We start from the raw sequence: 18,372 nt of genomic DNA, 5'->3' as shown, positions 1-18,372 counted from the left end.
AATTATGCATTCCGTGCTCGGGTATGACTATCCTTAAAACTTGGACTGTTAGTGTGCCTTCTGGGCCTAATGTAGATTATGAAGACACTGAGGCTGTGTATCACGAGGGAGGGGGGGTTTGGGGTATCCTTCCAGGGGAATGGGGGCATTTGGGTCCAAGGTTGAAGTGGGAGCTGTGTAAGGATGGGAAGGGGGTGGGACGCGAGTGGAAGAACATATAAACTGGGTGGGGAGAGGGGCACATGTTCCGTGGCTAGCAGTTGTCTAAACAGAGCAACAATTATATTGCTCCTTTTGTGTCCCTATCGCAGATGAAAACTATGTAATTGCATCTTTAAAATGTGTTTTGTTTTTTAATAGTAAAATATCTGCTAATCGTATTATGACATATAACCTTGCATGTGAGGGAAATAGCTAATACTTGGTAGAAATTTTGCAGCTCTTACACTACGCCACGAGGAAGTCCTCCTACAACAAAAGTCAAGAAACTACCAGATACCATCCACAACTCTGTGCAAGGGGTTACAGAAGTACCAAAGGTGGGATTATTTATTACCATTATTAATTTTGTTGTGTTCTGATTTATTTGGTTTGTATACTTTGGTTTATGTTATATCAATATATATCAATGTTGTATCAATAACTTTTTATACAGTAGTTTGCATTAAACACAATGAAAATGCACCTGCCACTTGCATACAATATTACTGGAAATGACCCCCAGTTTGCTCAAAAGAAACTACGGTATGTACAGATGTTCCTGCATGTACTTTAATTGGGTGGTCAATCTGAAAAAAATTGGTCTTCTAGAAGGAATGTATATTTTCTTAGTGCATGCAAGAGTGTGTGAGGGGGGCATAAAACCACTCTAGGGGCCTACACACGTAGAGATTTGCTGAGCATTCTGAGCGACTAGATTGCTCAGAAACGTCACTCAGCACACAGCGATGTGTAGAGCTGTGTGCTGTGTGATCTGCCAGGGCCAGTATTCTCTTGTGAGAACACTGGCATGACCGATTAATATCCAGCATTCTGGATATTATTCATGGGCGACGGCAACGTGTGTAGCCACACATCACTATTGCCCCTACACACAGAGCGATGTAGGGACATTTTCTAAGCAATCTAATGAGATTGCTTAAAAAATTACTGGGTTTACATTTGTTCTCGCTGTGGTCGGCACTGGACGGATATTTTCATATTCTGTTAGGGGCGGTGGTGACCTCCTTGAAGGCGCAGCATAGGGCTTCCACGGAAGAAGTCTGTCGTGTTGCTTTCTGTTCCTCTGTCCACACCTTCACATGTTTTTACTGATTTCAGGATTCTGCCTCCAACAACTCTCGCTTTGGAGGCATTCCCTCCCTTGGGGGTGACTGCTGAACATCCCATGGTCCAAAGAAAGAGGGATTTTTGGTACATACCATTGAATCCTTTTCTCTGGCTAGGGGACACTGCGTTCCCTCCCTCACACTCAGTAATGTTGTGTTTTAAAACAAGGATGCAAACCAACTGATCGTGCGCTACTTAAAGCAGCTTAGGGTACACAGACAATGAAGAACCACTTAACATGCAAATACAATACCAACAGATGTCTGATATTCCCAGAGCGCTTATAATAGATGATTTCTCTCTCAATTGAGTAGATTAACCCAAAAAGGAAGAGAAAAGAAAACAAAGATAGTGTAATATTGTTTCACTTCAATAAACACATGTAGGACATAGAGATTTTCAACTCATACCAAATGAATATGTCTACCTAAGTTGTAGACAATAGCGCTTGATTAAGGGGAATCTATGTTCCACCAATGGATCCTCCTCCTCTTATTAGCCCAATGAAGTGGATGTACACATGACTTTATGTCTACAGATGGAATGCAGACAAATATAGCATGAGATGTTTAAACAGGCCTCCCTGGATGCTGATCGTCAAAGCTGGGTCCCTTGAAATCCTTCTCTGTGTCCACAGGTCACAAGCCGACCGGTTTCGATACCACTGTATCTTTCTCAAGGCGTGAGAAAGATACAGTGGTATCAAAACCGGTTGGCTTGTGACCTGTGGACACAGAGGAGGATTTCAAAGGACCCAGTGTTGTGTTTTGTCTTGACATTTTCCATCCTGTTCGGTATTTGTGGGTTACTGCTTCTCCTTCTAAGGTCTTTAAAGTTGTAGAGGTGAGGGGCTTAAGTTTAATGCTACAGTGTAGATTAAATGGCGTCGCCTGCAGACCTATTCAAAACCCCATCGTCAAGTGTTCTCCAGACGGTTTTAAAGGAAAAGAATCAATAGTAAGTACCAAAAATTCACATATCTTGTGATGTTGATTTATTATTGCTATCCATATATAGGCTTTGCCAAGAGCTTTGTGGGAATTTTCTTACCCTGTATTATAGAGGCTAAACAGAAGTCTTTCTATAGTACATTCCAACCACAGCACCTTCTGGGGTATATTTACTAAGATGGGAGTTATATTTCACATGGGATGTAGCTATGGGCAAACAATCAGATACTATAAATTTTCGGTACTTGTGTATTATCACGGCGCCCACTAAGCAATTTGCCTAGTGGGCTATTCTGCGTAGGAAAATTGCATCGCATGGGCCATTTTAAGGGCAGTGCGATGCGATGCGATGCAATGCGATTTTCCTATGTAATTTATTCACAGCTCCCTTAGCCCCTGGGGATCGCAATACATCACATCGCACCTCCCGCAAAATCGCATGCGATTTTATAGGGTGTCCGATGCCATGACATTAGCTATACAATAATATCATTGTATGACATACAATGAGGTTTTAGGCCCCCCCCACCATCCACGCCACCCTGAAGCGCAGCGAGGGGCAGTGGATCTCGTCCTCCGACCTTTTCATACCCCCACTATCCACGTCAGCGTGGAGTTGATTTTATATAGTGTGGCGAGCCACCGAGCCCGAAGCTTGGCGAGCGCAGCGGATTACTTGACATAGATTACGTGTACCCTTGCGGGGCTCGCCACGCTTCGGGCTCGGTGGCTCGCTGCGCTCGCCACACTATATAAAATCAACTCCACGCCGACGATAGTGGGGGTATGAAAAGGTCGGTGGATACGTTCCGCCGTGCTCGCCACGCTTCGGGGTGGCGTGGACAGTGGGGGGTGCCTAAAATCTCCTTGTATGTCATCCGTGGGGCATCACGAATGGTGTAATGGTTAGGATTACTGCCTCACAGCACTGAGGTCATGGGCCTAACTGTGCAGAGTTTGTATATTCTCCCCATGTTTGCGTGGGTTTACTCCGGGTACTCCGGTTTCCTCCCACAAACCAAAAATATACTGGTAGGTCAATTGGCTTCCAACTAAAAAATATCCCTAGAATTTCTGTGTGCGTGTATATGTGGTAGGGAATATAGATTGTAAGCTACACTTGGGGCAGGGATTGATGTGAATGTTCAACTATACTCTGTAAAGCGCTGCGTAATATGTATGCGCTATATAAGAAACTGTTAATAAATAAATAATAATAAATAAATACAATGATATTATTGTATAGCTAATGTAATGGCATCGCACACCCTATACCAGCGGTTCTCAAACTGTGGGTCCTGACCTTCTCAGCATGGGGTCGCGACTCCATTTGGCTGAGGACTTTTCTAATCTTAGTCAGTGATTCAAGGAGTCTGAAAATTGTCTGTTACTTCAGACTCCTCACATTTTGTGCCTTCACAATGCTGCCAAGTGTACATGTGTAGTCAGCAGATGTGCTGTCTGCTGACTACACATATCATGTGATGACCTTCTGCTGGGGTCCTGTAATTATTTTTCTTTTCTGATGGGGTCCCAGAGCAAAATAATTTGAGGAGCCCTGCCCTATACAATCGCATGCGATTTTGTGGGAGGTGCGATGTGATTTGATACCCCGGGGCTAAGAGCAGTGAATAAATTGCATAGGAAAATCACATCGTATCGCACGGCCCTTAAAATGGCCCATGCGATGCGATTTTCCTATGGTGCCGTACGTAAGAAACTTGGGCGCCATGATAATACACAAGTACCCAATTTTGTTTTAGAAGGTGCTAAATATATACGAAGTAGATTCTTATTGGTTGCCCATAGCAACATACCATGTGAAATAGAACTCTCATCTTAGTAAATTACCCCTTGCTATAGAGACTAAACAGAAGTCATTATATAGTACATTCCAACCACAGCACCTCCACAAGGCACATACAGTACAACACTGGTACATTGTATGTCTTAGAGGTGCTGTTGGTGATTACATACAAGATGCTTAGTGTTGTGAGAATAAAATTTAACACAAAGTGAAGAAATACTTTTATAGTAAAGTTTTTGATTGTGATAAGAATGCAACTGTGTAATTACATAATTCATTGGGGCGGGGCCATCTTAACAGCAGTCTGGGGCCCTTACCCTCCTAGGGGTGGGGGGTGCTATCAGCAGCATCTTTGATGCCCCACGGGTGGCAGGGGGTGCTCTATCTTCCACTCAACATGCAGGACCTGGAGCAGTAACTTCTGCTAATTACGCCTTTTCTGCACAGGTGGTGGGAGGGAGAACACTAAGGTGTGGAAGGGGGCACTGAGCTGAATGAAGGGTCCCTTGTAAATGACTTCCAGGGAGCCCTTTCCAGTGGAAGGGCAGCTTGTTTGACTGCAGATATCTCCATTATCTGGAAATAGATTTCTTAGCCTTCAATAGTATAAAAACATAGAGTCCCGCCTTTTAGGAGATGCTGGGAACTTGGGGATCAGAGATCAGGATCCAGAGCAATCCAGTGACCAAAAATATAAAACTGTGCACCAGGTGTTTGGAGCTGGAGCAGGGTCCGGCTGCTGGAAGGCTGATATCTCTGGTTCTGGGTATGATACAGACAAGTCATGAGTTTTGACAGAAAGGGGAGAGTCCTCCATTTTTGGAATATACTCTCAGAAAAACTCTAAAGGCCCCCATACACTATGCGATATGGGAACGATTTCACCCGATTCGGATGAATTGGGCAGTGAAATCGGCCCAAATCGCACTTGTAGACATCCCCTCCTATCCGATGCGCGGTCCCGTGCGCATCGGATCGGGGTCGGGAGGTCGGACGGGCTGCCAAATTGCCAAATCTTATGTGCAGCCCAGCCCTGGAGCCGTGCGGGGGACAGCAGCAGGTGGGGGATGCCGGCTATAGAGACCCAAGCAGGGGGAGGCTGCATATGGCGCCAGGCTGGAGGAAGCTGTGTTGCGGTGGAGTGACAGCGGGAGGCGAGCAGGGAGAACTTGATGACATGACGCTGGCTGCCGGGCAGCGCCGCAGAGGCGGGAGCCGGGAGAAACAGATAACTTAAAAAAAAAAAAAACGCCCATAGATGTGACTAGCAAGCCAGTGATTGGCTGAGACCTCTCTCAGCCAATCAGTTCTCCCTGGGGAACTGGAGATATCCAACTTCAAAGTAGCAGTCCACATCCAACCTCTTAATTGCAATTCCCAGTCATATTTCTCAGGTTCTCTCTGACTTAAGGCCCCCATACATTAGTCCTGATTTCCCCTGCAGCTCCCCGGGAGGGGGAAGCACGATTAGGCACTTGATGTGCCAAGGTTTGCATATGATAAATCGCATGGATTTATCATATGCAGTCCCCGGGGAGCTGCAGGAGGAAGGAGCCGTGCGGGGGACGGCAGCGGGATGCCGGCTAATTGAGAGCCGAGCAGGGAGAGGCTACATAGGGAAGGAGGAAGGTGTGTTGCGGTGGGGGGACAGCGGGAGGCGAGCAGGGAGAACTTGATGACATGACGCTGGCTGCCGGGCAGCGCCGGGAGAAACAGATAACTTTAAAAAAAAAAAAAAAACGCTTATAGAGATGACTAGCTAGCCAGTGATTGGCTGAGACCTCTCAGGTCAGAGAGAACCTGAGAAATATGACTGGGAATTGCAATTAAGATGTTGGATGTGGACTGCTACTTTGAAGTTGGACATCTCCAGTTCCCCAGGGCCGATTTTTCAAAATTCTGGTATCCCTGGAAAAAGGGGATCCTCAGCTATCAGCTTAGGGCCCTTATACACCTGGAGCCCCTGGGCAAGTGCCCATTAAGCCCATACGAAAAGACGGCCCTGCATTGGGGGAAATATACTAAGATGTGAGTTGTATTTCACATGGGATGTTACTATGGCCAACCAATCAGATGCTATCTATTATCTTCTAGAAGGTGCTAAAAAAATGAGTAGTTTCTGATTGGTTGCCCATAACAACATCCCATGTGAAATACAACTCACATCTTAGTATATTTCCCCCATTGTTTAGTAAATTTCCTTCATTGTTTTATATATCTTTCATTGCTGTTCACATTTTCCCAAGTCCCCACATTTGCAAATAAGTCACTAAAAGTGACATTGCTACACAGAATTGGTTCTGAAGCTTTGTTTATTGGTATAGATTATGTTCGTTTTTCTCCTCTATACAGCATCTCAAGTGTACCAGCATCCGATTACCATCTCTGAGTGCATGGAGTTATATATTTGTAGTCTAGATAGAAGATGGCCATATTTATTTTAGTACAATTTGTATATTATACATTACTGAGAGAGAGGTAAAACAGACTCCAGAATTATAGGTGTTCCCACACTATACAGGCATGTCTCTTATTCTATTGTGCACAGCTAATAGTATGCATGTAGAGCTATTTGCCCATCTGTCCGCCATACTCGTGTAGTATTTCTACTAATTATTTGTATCATTGCAGGTGGACAATGCATGTTCCGATCAGCAGGACTTTCAGAGGAAAATAAGAAGCCTTATATTTACAGATTCTGATCTCATTGTAACTCCAATTATAGATAATCCAAAGGTAAAGGATTTTTTTAAAAATAAAATTTAAATGCTTTTAAAGTTCCGTACTTACTATTTGTACCTCAGCTTGGGAGTTGTTGAAAGTTTTTATAAACTGTAGATACAGTACCATATCCAAGGAAGGTTTCATGAAGTTGTCTTCTCTAATAAGATTGTTCTAAGTGCTTGTTGTTCCCTATATGTGACTAGTTCCTCCATCACTGTAGTGTGAGGCAATTTTTTCTGATGTCAGCCACTAAATAATTTGTTCAGAAAAAAGGTTCAAGTAGTAAAGACAGTTTATTCAGTACAAATAAGTGATGATAACAAAAAAACATGCATTTCATAGAAAAACTTAAGTGTTCCAATTCTGGGAAGCTTCTTTGTCACAGCATGACGCTCATATTAATAATCAGTCTGAGACGTGTCTTAGCACAAATCGATTAGCGATGTGTTCTAAGCGATGTGTGCTAAGAAAAAAAAAAAACCCTGCTAGGCGATCTATCTAGATTTTGACTGCATGTGTTAAAGAACTGAGCCAGCAAAGGCAACTTGCGGGACCACACATTGCCATCGATATGGGATGTACACACGGAGAGACTTGTGCCTTATTTCTAACTGATGTAGACAGATTGCTTAGAAAATAGGCAAAAACTCGCCCCATGTGAATGCTCCATTACAGCTGCTTGCTGCTGTATAAGGATGTTAAAATTCTCTATTCAAAATAAACCTCTAGAATAGGGGTTCCCAAACTTTTTTGAGTCACTTTACCCTACAGCATCAAAATGTTTTCAAGGCACCCCTAGGTCAAATGTTTCTTATTGAGAGATTCAGGGAAATATATAAAAGTAAGTGCATTCTGTTTATATGTCACAGTTATGTGGTGAGGGACAGGATTTGCTCCTGTTTCTCCACATATGTTATGATTGGCAGCCACTAGCACTGCTTTTGCCTGTTACATTGCACATCACTAATATGAATTGATCCTTGTCCACTAACCCAAGGCACCCCTGTAAGTGCCCTGAGGCACCCCAGGGTGCCTAGGCAGACAGTTTGGGAACCACTGCTCTAGAAGTTTGTTTATTTTAGAAGTGCTGATAGTGTTTATGCTGCATATTTAAAAAGTGCAGTGCTTTCACTTGCCGTGCCTTGCTAATAAAAGTATTGCCATTTTAAATATCAAACATGAACATGATGAGTAGCCCTGGGTTTTACAAACCCAATGTTTCCTAAATATAGCCCTTAGAATAATTATAAAAAATGCATACAGTAGGTCATTTCTTGCAATATTACTACTGACTGCACTACTCTGTTTTCCATTATACTTCTTGCACATGAGTGTTTTTTGCATTAAGTCAGTAGTTCCCAAACTGGGTGCCCTGGGGTGTCATAGATTGGTGATCCAGTTCCAAATTATATTATTTATGTCAATGTGATAGTCAAAACCAGAGCTGGTGGCTGCCAATCATAAAATACGTGGGCAAATAGATGCAAATCCCTGTCCACCTCGTTGTATCTGAACCTATAGATTACATACTGTATATGAACAATTTATACTTAATTCAATACATTTTAAAGACCCTTTTGGTCTAGGGGTGCTGCAAAAAATGCTGATAATCTAGGGTGCTGTGGTTCATTAATGTTTTGGGAATCACTACATTAAGTGACTGTTAACTTTTAAAATTGTTGATGCCCTTTATAATATTGTAGTTTGTTCTTTAATTTATAGCAGACAATATTTGGTCTCCGTAAAATCACTTCAAAAGCAAGGAAGAAATATAAATTTTTGGTACTTGTGTATTATCACGGCGCCCACGATGTTTATCTTAGTACATCGCATGCATCGCATCACATGCGATATAACCGCATGCGATGCGATCCGATTTTTAATTGTTAAATGCACCCCCATTGTCAACTCCACCCCCACTATCAACACCAACCCGAAGCGTGGCGAGTGGCGGCAGTACGCGTCCTCCGACCTTTTCATACCCCCCACTATCCACGTCGGCGTGGAGTTGACTTTAGATGGTGTGGCGAGCGCAGCGAGGGGACGTGGATGACTTCACATGTAATCCGCATCCGCTCGCTGCACTCGCCACACTTCGGGCTCGTATTCCGCATCCCCTCGCGGGGCTTGCCATGCTTCGTGCTTGGTGGCTAGCTGCGCTCGACACACGATCTAAAATCAACTCCATGCCAACGTGGATACTGGGGGTATGAAAAGGTCGGAGGATGTGTACCGCCGCCCCTCGGGGGCTCGCTGCGCTCGCCACGCTTCGGGTTGGCGTTCATGGTGGGGGTTGCATTGACAATGGGGGGGCATTTAACATTGTATGCACCCATCAGGGTGCTTGTACAATTAAAAATCGCATAAGATCGCATCGCATGCCATTTACTGGCATGCAATACGATATTTAATTGGACATTTTTCGGTTTTGATGCGAAAATCGCATGCCATCACATACCTTATTTAGTGATATGCGATGCGATGGGCGCCGTGATAATACACAAGCACCACATTTTTTGTTATGAATGAGTTGAATGAGTTGATTCATACATATCCATAGTTATTTGGGGGGCTTTAATGATAAATGAAACCTAGAAATAAAAAAAAAAAAATATTGCCTATTTCAGTTTGATTTAAGAAAAATGACATTAGGTTACAATGTTTTACATTTTCTTTTTAGATAATGAAGCCAGCACCAGTACGATTTGATGGGAAAATACTTGGCTTTCCTGCACATTCAGGTAATAATTGTAATTTTATTTAACTGAATATTTTACTTTGCTGACCAGCCAAATACAGACCATTATTATTTGTTAGAAGATCCCCTCGTCTTATGCAGCATTATACATCAAAGGAATCATGATACAAATGAAATTATGTGAAACATGGCCCTATATTCATTTATATCTATCTATCCATCCATATAAATAATTATTATACCAGTTGAGTATCCCTCATTCATAGATCTGAAATATCACATTAACCACAAAATACATTGTTTACTCCTATGGACCTGTTTTTCATATTCAGATCCCCCAAAACCCCCCCCCCCCTCCCTCCCGCATCCATGGTGTCCATCTTCTGGAGGCATTCTTGGTCCCAATGATGCATTGCGAGGGTGCGCTGGTAACAGCACCTGTGCAGTGCATCACTGGGATCCGGGAAGCCTCTCAGGATAGATGCTGGGAGACCGCTTGGGGACTGCCAGGGGACCAGGTGAGTATAGAAAAGAAAATTCCAAAATTTGTAAAATATGTGTCTTCTGAAGGAGTGTCACATCAATAGATTGTTTGTTTAAATAAAGCAAGATTTTCTTTCTCTTGGCAGGGGAGTTTATCCCTCCCACAATCAATGTACATAGGACATCTGTGGCGTCACGATGCATGCAGAGGGGAACGGAGTTTCACCACCTCTAATGATGAGATGGAACTTGTTTAGCTCTGCCCTGGCACAATAATTCTAGCAGAAAAGCTTTGTAATTTGCATGGGGCTACCGAAAAACCCTGCCCCACTTGCCCTGCCTAGTGGGGGGAGGGGAAGGGGAACAATTAGGTGGCAGGTGGAAAGTAGTTTCCCCACCTCTCTCTTCGTGGCATAGTAAGAAAAGAAAAAAGTTCTGACCTTTTATGATCTAGCAGAAAACTCATGCCAATAGCACGGGACATCCGTCTTCTGTCAAACAAATGGCGGATACTTTGGTAAAGAAAAGAACAGCCCCAGCGTAATTCACAGTTATGAGGTCAGGGAGGGGAGGCAGCCGTAGTATCCTCCACTTCCTCCAAATAAGAAACTGCATCAGCCACCGAGGAGATTTTTTTTAAATGTATCACCAGTGAAGATACGTAGCTTGGCCTGATATAACAGCCAGGCCCGCCGACAGGGGTGGGTCTGTGGGGTCTGGAGTCCCGGGCCCTCACAGAGAAGGGGGTCCAGGCCTGGTCCTAAAACTATTTGAACATCAAATAGCTCCTTACCAGCTGTGTATCTACCATGATGATTTCTGTCCCCGTGCCGTGGTGCTGGTGTGTCCATCGGCTCTGCTGCAGCCAGACTCTACTCTGGTCTCGGACAGCAGGGGCTGCTGGGACATGTAGGTTTTTTTTAAGTGTCTGGCAGCCAGGCACTTTGAAAAAAACTACATGACCCAGTAGCCCCTGCTGTCCGGGACCAGAGCAGACTAGATTAATGGATGCCTGAAGCAGTGCACAGAGTACTGCACGAGGCTGACGTTAGCTGCATGGAGATGGTGCACTGCCTGTGCGGTTGAGGGGAGGACCCAGCAAGCCACAAGGATCAAAGAAAACCCTGCAGCGAGGATCTCTGTCAACCCCCACCACAGTGAGTACTTGTATTGTGTAGTCCTATTCAGGATGACCTCTCTGTTGCTTCTCTCGCTCTCTCTCTCTTTCCTTTATCTCTATCTCTTTCGTTTACCTCTCTCTCTCTCTCTTCTTTACCTCTCTCCTTTACCTCTTTCTCTCTTCTGTTTCTCACTCTTTGTCACACACTCACCAATTTCCCCTATTCATTCTTTCTCACCCTCCCTCTTCCATTTCCACCTATTCCCTTTTCTCTCTCTCTCTCTCTCTCTCTCTCTCTCTCTCTCTCACTCACTCACTCACTCACTCACTCACTCTCTCACTCTCTCACTCAAACACACACACACACACACACACACACACACACACACGGTGCATACATACATACATATACACAGGGGGGCCCTGCTTTATGACAGCCCCGGTGCCCATCATTTCTGATGGCAGCCCTGATAACAGCGCAAATATTCTGGATTCCTTAAAAAAGTACATACAAATGGGGGTAAAGTCCTTTCTCGCTCTTGTAACTTCTGCAAAATAATCCTGAAATATATAAGATATAAGTTATAAGATTCTGCTAGTCGTCCAGCAGCATTCTTTTTAAGTTCTGTTACATCGTGGAACCGGTCTCCCACCCAATTATCAGTAGTGGAAAAATCCTGGGAGAGGCTCTTTATTTGGAATTTGATGTCTAAAACAGCCTGGTCCAGCTTAGCACAGTCTGCTTCAAGAATAGGCCCATTGTAGCCTTGATGGCTTTCACCACCTCCGAATAAGTCACCGGGGACTCCCCTGGGGAGAAGGGTGATGCGACTGACCTTGGGTGTTTGTCCACCACCAGTGTAACCTGTAGGTTCGGACTGCCCGAGGTCTCCGTATCTCTGCTCCACTGCACAGGCTGAGACGGTTGGATTGGATTTTTGTGGTTGGATTTTGCCCAGTGTGTGTCAATGTGGGAGCGGTGGGCTTTGGACAGCTTTGGCGTGGACAGCAACTTGTCCATCAAGTGCCTGAGGCTTGGGGCTAGCGGCACTGTGTAATGTGGCATGTGTGGAACCACCGAGGTGGCTTATCAGCAGTGGGATAGCCGGGAGTATAATGTCTCCTTAGGCGGCTTGCCTCATGAGAGCCAGAACCTGGAAGCCGCCAAGTTCTTTTAATGGTTTTAAAATATGCTATTGTAGTGTAACTGGGAGTTCTAGATAGTTGAGTTGGGAAGGAAACTAAGGAAAGTTAGTCTAGTACTTCTCGGTAGGAAGGAATAAAAGTGAAAGGGAGGATCCTGCCAGGTTGTAAAGGCCGGAGTAGTATTGTTTAAAGCAGGAAGCAAGTTTACCAGTACGTGTGCTCAAGTGATCTTTGATAGTGTGTATATAATCAGATACTCATGTGTGTGTGTAAAGCCTGAGCAAAGAGCTTCCCTGGTGTGTTCACCCATTGGTAGAATTCATTCTTCCACTGGTAATTTCATTTTCTCAGAGGGTATTTAAGTGCTGTATGATCTTCTGTCATTTCAAGATAAACATCACTAGGCAGGGAGTACTTGTGGGTAGTCTCAAGCAGTCTATTCCTTTGAGAAGTAGCACTGAGATCTGTGCTAATTTCTGCCTTTTCATATACAAAAGCCTAATTAAATGAATTTGTCTCAGAGGACACACTTGCGAGCCTCCTAAAGGGTGCATTAGGAATCATCAGGGGTGTTAAAGCAAGGTATTTAATGAGAATCAATTTGATCTCAGCTTTAAAGTACTCATCTTGTAGGAGAGACTCATGAGATGTATCAAGCAAAACCTCCAACCAATCAGCTCCTATCTGTCATTTTTCAAACACAGTCAGTGACATGGCAGGTAGGAGCTGATTGGCTGTTTGTTTATGACTCTCCATTTTATCACTTTTTGAAGCTTGATAAATTTGTCCCTAAGGGCCAGATGTACTAAGCTTGGAAAGTGATAAAATGGAGAGTGATAAACCACCAGCCAATCAGCTCCTACCTGCCATGTCACTGACTGTGTTTGAAAAATGACAGATAGGAGCTGATTGGTTGGAGGTTTTTCACTCTCCATTTTATCACTTTTCAAAGCTTAGTAGATCTCGCCCTACAGTAAGTCCACTGTCTGCAAGAAGAGACTAGGGGGTAGATTTATTAAGCTTGGTGAAGTGATAAACTGTCTGATTTTTATCACCGGCCAATCATCTCCTACCTGTCATTTTTCAAACCAAGCCTGTAGCTTCACAGGTAGGAGCTGATTGGCCGGTGATAAAAACCAGACCGTTTATCACTTCACTGAGCTTAATAAATCTACCCCTAGGTCATAATAATGGCAGGTTATCAATTCAGTTTAAGCATCAGTGAGGAGATGGAGCTATGATTTAGAAAAAAAATAGTCAAGTTGGGAATATACCCATAGAAAGAGTAGTTGCAACTTGCAGAATACATAATTCATAAAGAGTCCTCCATCTGGTGATTGAGAAAAACCCACTTAATTAGACGGTATCTAGCATTAGAGAACACAGAAATTATTATAATTATCGAGTGATAAATTACAATTGAGATCTCCTAAGACTCTGTCACCTTTCTAAAGGAATTCAAGCTGGTCAAGACTGGATTTGAGAAAAGGTGTGTTGTGCCTGATTAGCGGAATATATATTGATGAATATAAAGGCCTGGTTCAAAAAACTGGCAACTAAGAGGAGTCTGCCTGAGACAAGCTTAAAAACGGTGACATCGATGATGGCCCAAGGTTGAGCAAAAGAAGGGGAGGTCAGATAGAGCAATTAGGGAGTGTATCTTACAAGAGATGATCACTTGGAGATGAAATGGGAACCCTTAGCAGTATTTCTTCGGTTTTAATTCTTTGGTTTTAAGACTTAAGTTGTAGTGTGTACCAGTATATCTCTTGATAGATGTGAGTGGTGTCACCGTTGAAGACCACATTGTCTATCCTTTTGACCCTGATCATTATCTCCTCTTTTTTTTAAATAGAGCAGTCTATCAGAGGGTCCACGGGGATGGATGTCTAAAAAATTATTTTATCCTTAAAGTCCATATCTTGTGGAAAATCTTCATCAGGGAGTCCAATAGACCATAAAGTAGAACATTTCTGTGTAGGTCTTTGATGCTGATGTTGTTTCTCCTCCATCTATTTTGAATTTCCATCCTAGAATATATCTGACAATTCATATAGGTTAGTATCCTCATTCTCTTCCAAACTACCTCTTTCAGACTGCACTCTCAACCAGGGTTATTACTGGGTTGTTACGTCACCAACCTGGGTTGTGGTGTGGCTCTGACGGTACAGTGTGAACGGGTAACCCGGGTCAAGTGACACGGTCCCGATCGCACTATGTAGGAGGCAGCGCGGTCAGCTCCAAATGATGCCTCCACCCCCCACCCCCCCTATGATGAGCCGCTGCATGCCCCCCGTGATGTCTGTGACCCGGCAATAAGCTGGGTCAGACGTGGAGCTTACAAGATCACAAATGCCGGTCGCTCCTGGTACGGACTAGTGTCCTAATCCTGGGTGCAATCTGGCATTTGCAGTCTGAAATAGGTTTTTAGAGAGAGGATGGGGGGGTCAAATCCTCAGCAGAGGGAGGGCTTGGAAGGAGTCTGATGTATTAAGCATGGACCATTTACAAGTAGTGCTTGAAAAAAGATTTCTTATTGGGAGGAGGAATCCTTGGGATGAGAGAGTTATGTCTTCTAATAGGATGTCTTATTTCTCACCATCTATAGAGAGACTGGCAAGATGGGAAGGATGCTGGTGCAAATAATTTACATTGATGTGGCTATGAATGAGCACAGACCACCATAGGCCATCAACTAGGCAGCCATCACAGAAGTAATGGCCACACACTCATACAGACATAAGCTTAGTTGGCAAGGAACTAATAGGGCTGGCTAATATGGAATCAATGATGGACTAGGGCCACTAAGGAACGCTTTGTTGCACAAAAATAGACATCCAATAACCCTCTGATATTGAGTTATGGTGGTGACTCTGATACTATAGTCAGAGCTAGTGTGACCATGGCGCATCAGCGGCATGATACACAGCAAGACGTGTCCACATCAATGGGGACAAGAACCATTATTAAAAACTCATATTTAAAGGAGTGTGAGTCCATATATATGGGTTATTAGAGCTGCAGTTACATGGAGAAATGTACAAATGCACTCTAGTCTCCAGTCATGAAATTGTCCCAGCAGGGTCAAAAGGGGATGAGAGTCTACTGCAGGATGGTGCATAGAATGGGAAAAGATCACACAGGATAAAAAACCAAACCCCTTGGGCCCCCACTGGAAAAAAAAACAAGCATATTGGCCTTTACATGAATAAAAATAGCAAATTAGCCCCTACATGAAAAAAAAAATTACACTATCTATCCACCCAGATGAACACAGTAAAGTACAGTCTGTGCAAATGCCAATTGTTTTTAATGTGGAGTGCCCCAGCCGGTAGAGATAAAAATGCCCTAATGTTAAGACTATACGAGTCACTGCCCAACTGCCATCATGTGCTCCTAGGGATCTAGTGGGGACAGTATAGTAACAGGACACCCGAGCATCTCCTCACCGAGCATCCTATTTATGGCCTTTGCAGTTACTGAGCAGGGCCTTCAGCATCAAGCCATTGAACAGGGGCACCTGGACTGATATTAACACCACTGTTGTCAAAGAGGGAGCAATATCAGCCACCACCAACCAATGATAATAAGCAGATGAGAGGAGGAGAGTGGCCACTTCTGGACCACTGATGTTATACAGGGGTATTCTCATATGCATAGAATACAGACGGAGGATGGGATCAGGTACAGACCAGTGCTGCCCAAAATAATAGTTGAACTTGTGGCAGTTCCTTAAAACTAGCACAGAAATCTCTGGCAGCACACTTGAGAACCACTCAGGGCACAGTAGTGTGCCATGGCACAATGGCTCAAAAACGCTGTGCTACACTGTCTGATTTTGTACTCTAGTAAGCGGGAGCGAGCCACAGCAGGAAGAGATGAGAGGTATTAATTAAATGTAGGCAGGGTGCCCTAGGGGAAGGAGGTGGGCAGTCATCCCAGCTGGATGCAACCATGATTGGGAGCATCGTAGGTTGGCATCAGTGGAGCACAGAACCTGCACGTCCTGTCCCAGATAAGTCAGCGGGATGAAAATAGTAGGGTCAGTGGTAATCAGACTTCATAAAGAGTCCTCCATCTGGTGACTCTGGTAGCTGACTGTCCCATCTGAAATGGGAGGGTAAGTCCGGGATCTCAGCCCAAATCTACCCTAAGGCTTATGCCTAGGGCATAGGCTGTAACCCACAGAGGCACAGTAGGTGAACCCTGGCATAGCAGACCTACTGTAAAACAGAATGGCAGCTTAGAGCTGGAGAAAAGGAGCAGGCACCTTGTTTTGTCACCATGGGAGCATGTAAGATTTTTTTCAAGGTGCCATAAAGGAGTTCATAGGAGATACATCCAAGTTTGCTTCCTGCCTGGCTACGCTCCCACTGACGGTTAAAGTTTTAGTGCCCAGACCACTCCAGCACTAGCTATAGCCCCGAGGTGTTTTAGCGGTTAAAAACCAACATTTTGTTTTTTTGCAGTACAGAAGGGTTGAAGTAACTACTACAGTACATCAGTGGAATAATTTTGTATGTGCTGGCTTGTATTTACGCATTCCATGCTACTATAAAATCTTCTCACTGTCCATCCAGAGTCTATCTTCCAACCTTCAGTCAACACCCTATCCAAGTACAAATGCCCACTTTTGGACAAAAAAAGTGGATGTCAACAAATCAGTTCTTTCTTTCCAAAATTGGGATAATCCCTTTAGTAATTTTAGGACTGTTAGTCCATTTCATCGTATGTGTTTTTGTCAATTCCTTTTGTAGACCCTCTCCAACTGAAAACTCATCAACAGAACCATCTGCTAATGCAGGATCCTTTTGCAAGCAACTTATTTTGACAGTTTCTTGTGAGCAATAAACACACACTGTTTAATTGGTGCTGCCATTTTACTCTTTATTATAGTATTCACAACAGTGGTTAGCTCCCTCTACAAAGCCTGAATAAAGTTTGGAAAATTTTTAATCGGTTTTTACTGATCCAGCGATTCAGTTTTTTAATGATGTTTGCATTTTTTTATTTGAGGTTCTGTATTTTAGCATCAAATGTTATCACATTCTCAGAGTTTTTCAAGAACACCCATCTCATTATGAAGTTACTTAAAACTTTTTAATTCCCCATTAGATTCTAATTTATACTTTTAATGAACATGTCACTAACATAGCTTTTTTTATAATCTGTTGCTTATCTCTGAAGATAGTTCACTCTATAAACTTTCAATAGCTTGTTGCTACGCTGCTTTCTCTTCAATATATGTGTTTAAGAGCACACCCTTCTTTTTCAAGCCATTGTTTTTCCTGCAAATTACAATTTTCTCAAGCAGAACTTGATTCTTATGCTTAAACTCTTAAACTTAGAAAGAAAGCAGTATAATACACAATACATATAAATTACTTTTATAACAAATCTAATTTATTCCTAGGTTGCAGTTATGCACTGTATATTTCAATTAGGAGACATTGATACACATTGCAGTACAGCTTTCTGTATTGCAAACATCCAATATCTGATTTTTTTCCCATGTTTAATGTAAAGTTGAAAGCAGGAAACCGTATATGAGGTACTTATATGTTAGTTGGGCGCCCACTAAGCTATTTGCGGGGCTCGCCACGCTTCGGGCTTGGCGATCTAAAATCAACTCCATGCTGACATGGGTAGTGGGGGTATGAGCGTACTAACTATAGTGGGTGGCCAACTAACATATAAGTACTGTATATTCGTACAAATATCTTTTATACAGAAATAACAATACTGTTTTATGGTACAACAACATACACACTATATTTCTCTTAATTTTTCCTTGCAAAAATGTTTATCCCTTTGCACAGATTATCACACACACTTCTTTTGATTATGTTAATTCATAAACTTTTCAGACTTTATTGTTTATTAACACTTCTAAACAGTGACAGAACACTTTTTGAGCCACAGTATTAATACACCTTGGTTCATCGGGAGAAGGACTGGACAATTATAATCATAATGAGAGATGTTATTCGGAGATTTTTTCACACAGAAAGAAATTATAATAGTGATGCACACGCTATAGCACCAACCACTGCTAATGAGAATAATTAACGTGAACTCTGCAAGCTAACATAGAGTAAAATCGAGCGGCTTGTCA

At 43.2% G+C, this 18,372-nt stretch overlaps 1 protein-coding gene across 1 annotated transcript in view; it reads left to right on the top strand.

Moving 5' to 3' along the window:
• Positions 1-18,372, top strand: part of ULK4 (unc-51 like kinase 4) — a 704,158-nt gene that overhangs the window by 42,963 nt on the left and 642,823 nt on the right. The window contains exons 12-14 of the mRNA XM_083188569.1: positions 440-539; positions 6,718-6,822; positions 9,491-9,551. Coding sequence (XP_083044695.1) covers positions 440-539; positions 6,718-6,822; positions 9,491-9,551 — 266 coding nt within the window. The remainder of the gene's footprint in view (positions 1-439; positions 540-6,717; positions 6,823-9,490; positions 9,552-18,372) is intronic.

This window comes from Crinia signifera, chromosome 5 (genome assembly GCF_055691185.1).
Source record: "Crinia signifera chromosome 5, ASM5569118v1, whole genome shotgun sequence".
Lineage (NCBI taxonomy): Eukaryota > Metazoa > Chordata > Amphibia > Anura > Myobatrachidae > Crinia > Crinia signifera.
Note: the sequence above shows the minus strand (reverse complement) of the source record. Positions and strands in the feature narration are given on the sequence as shown.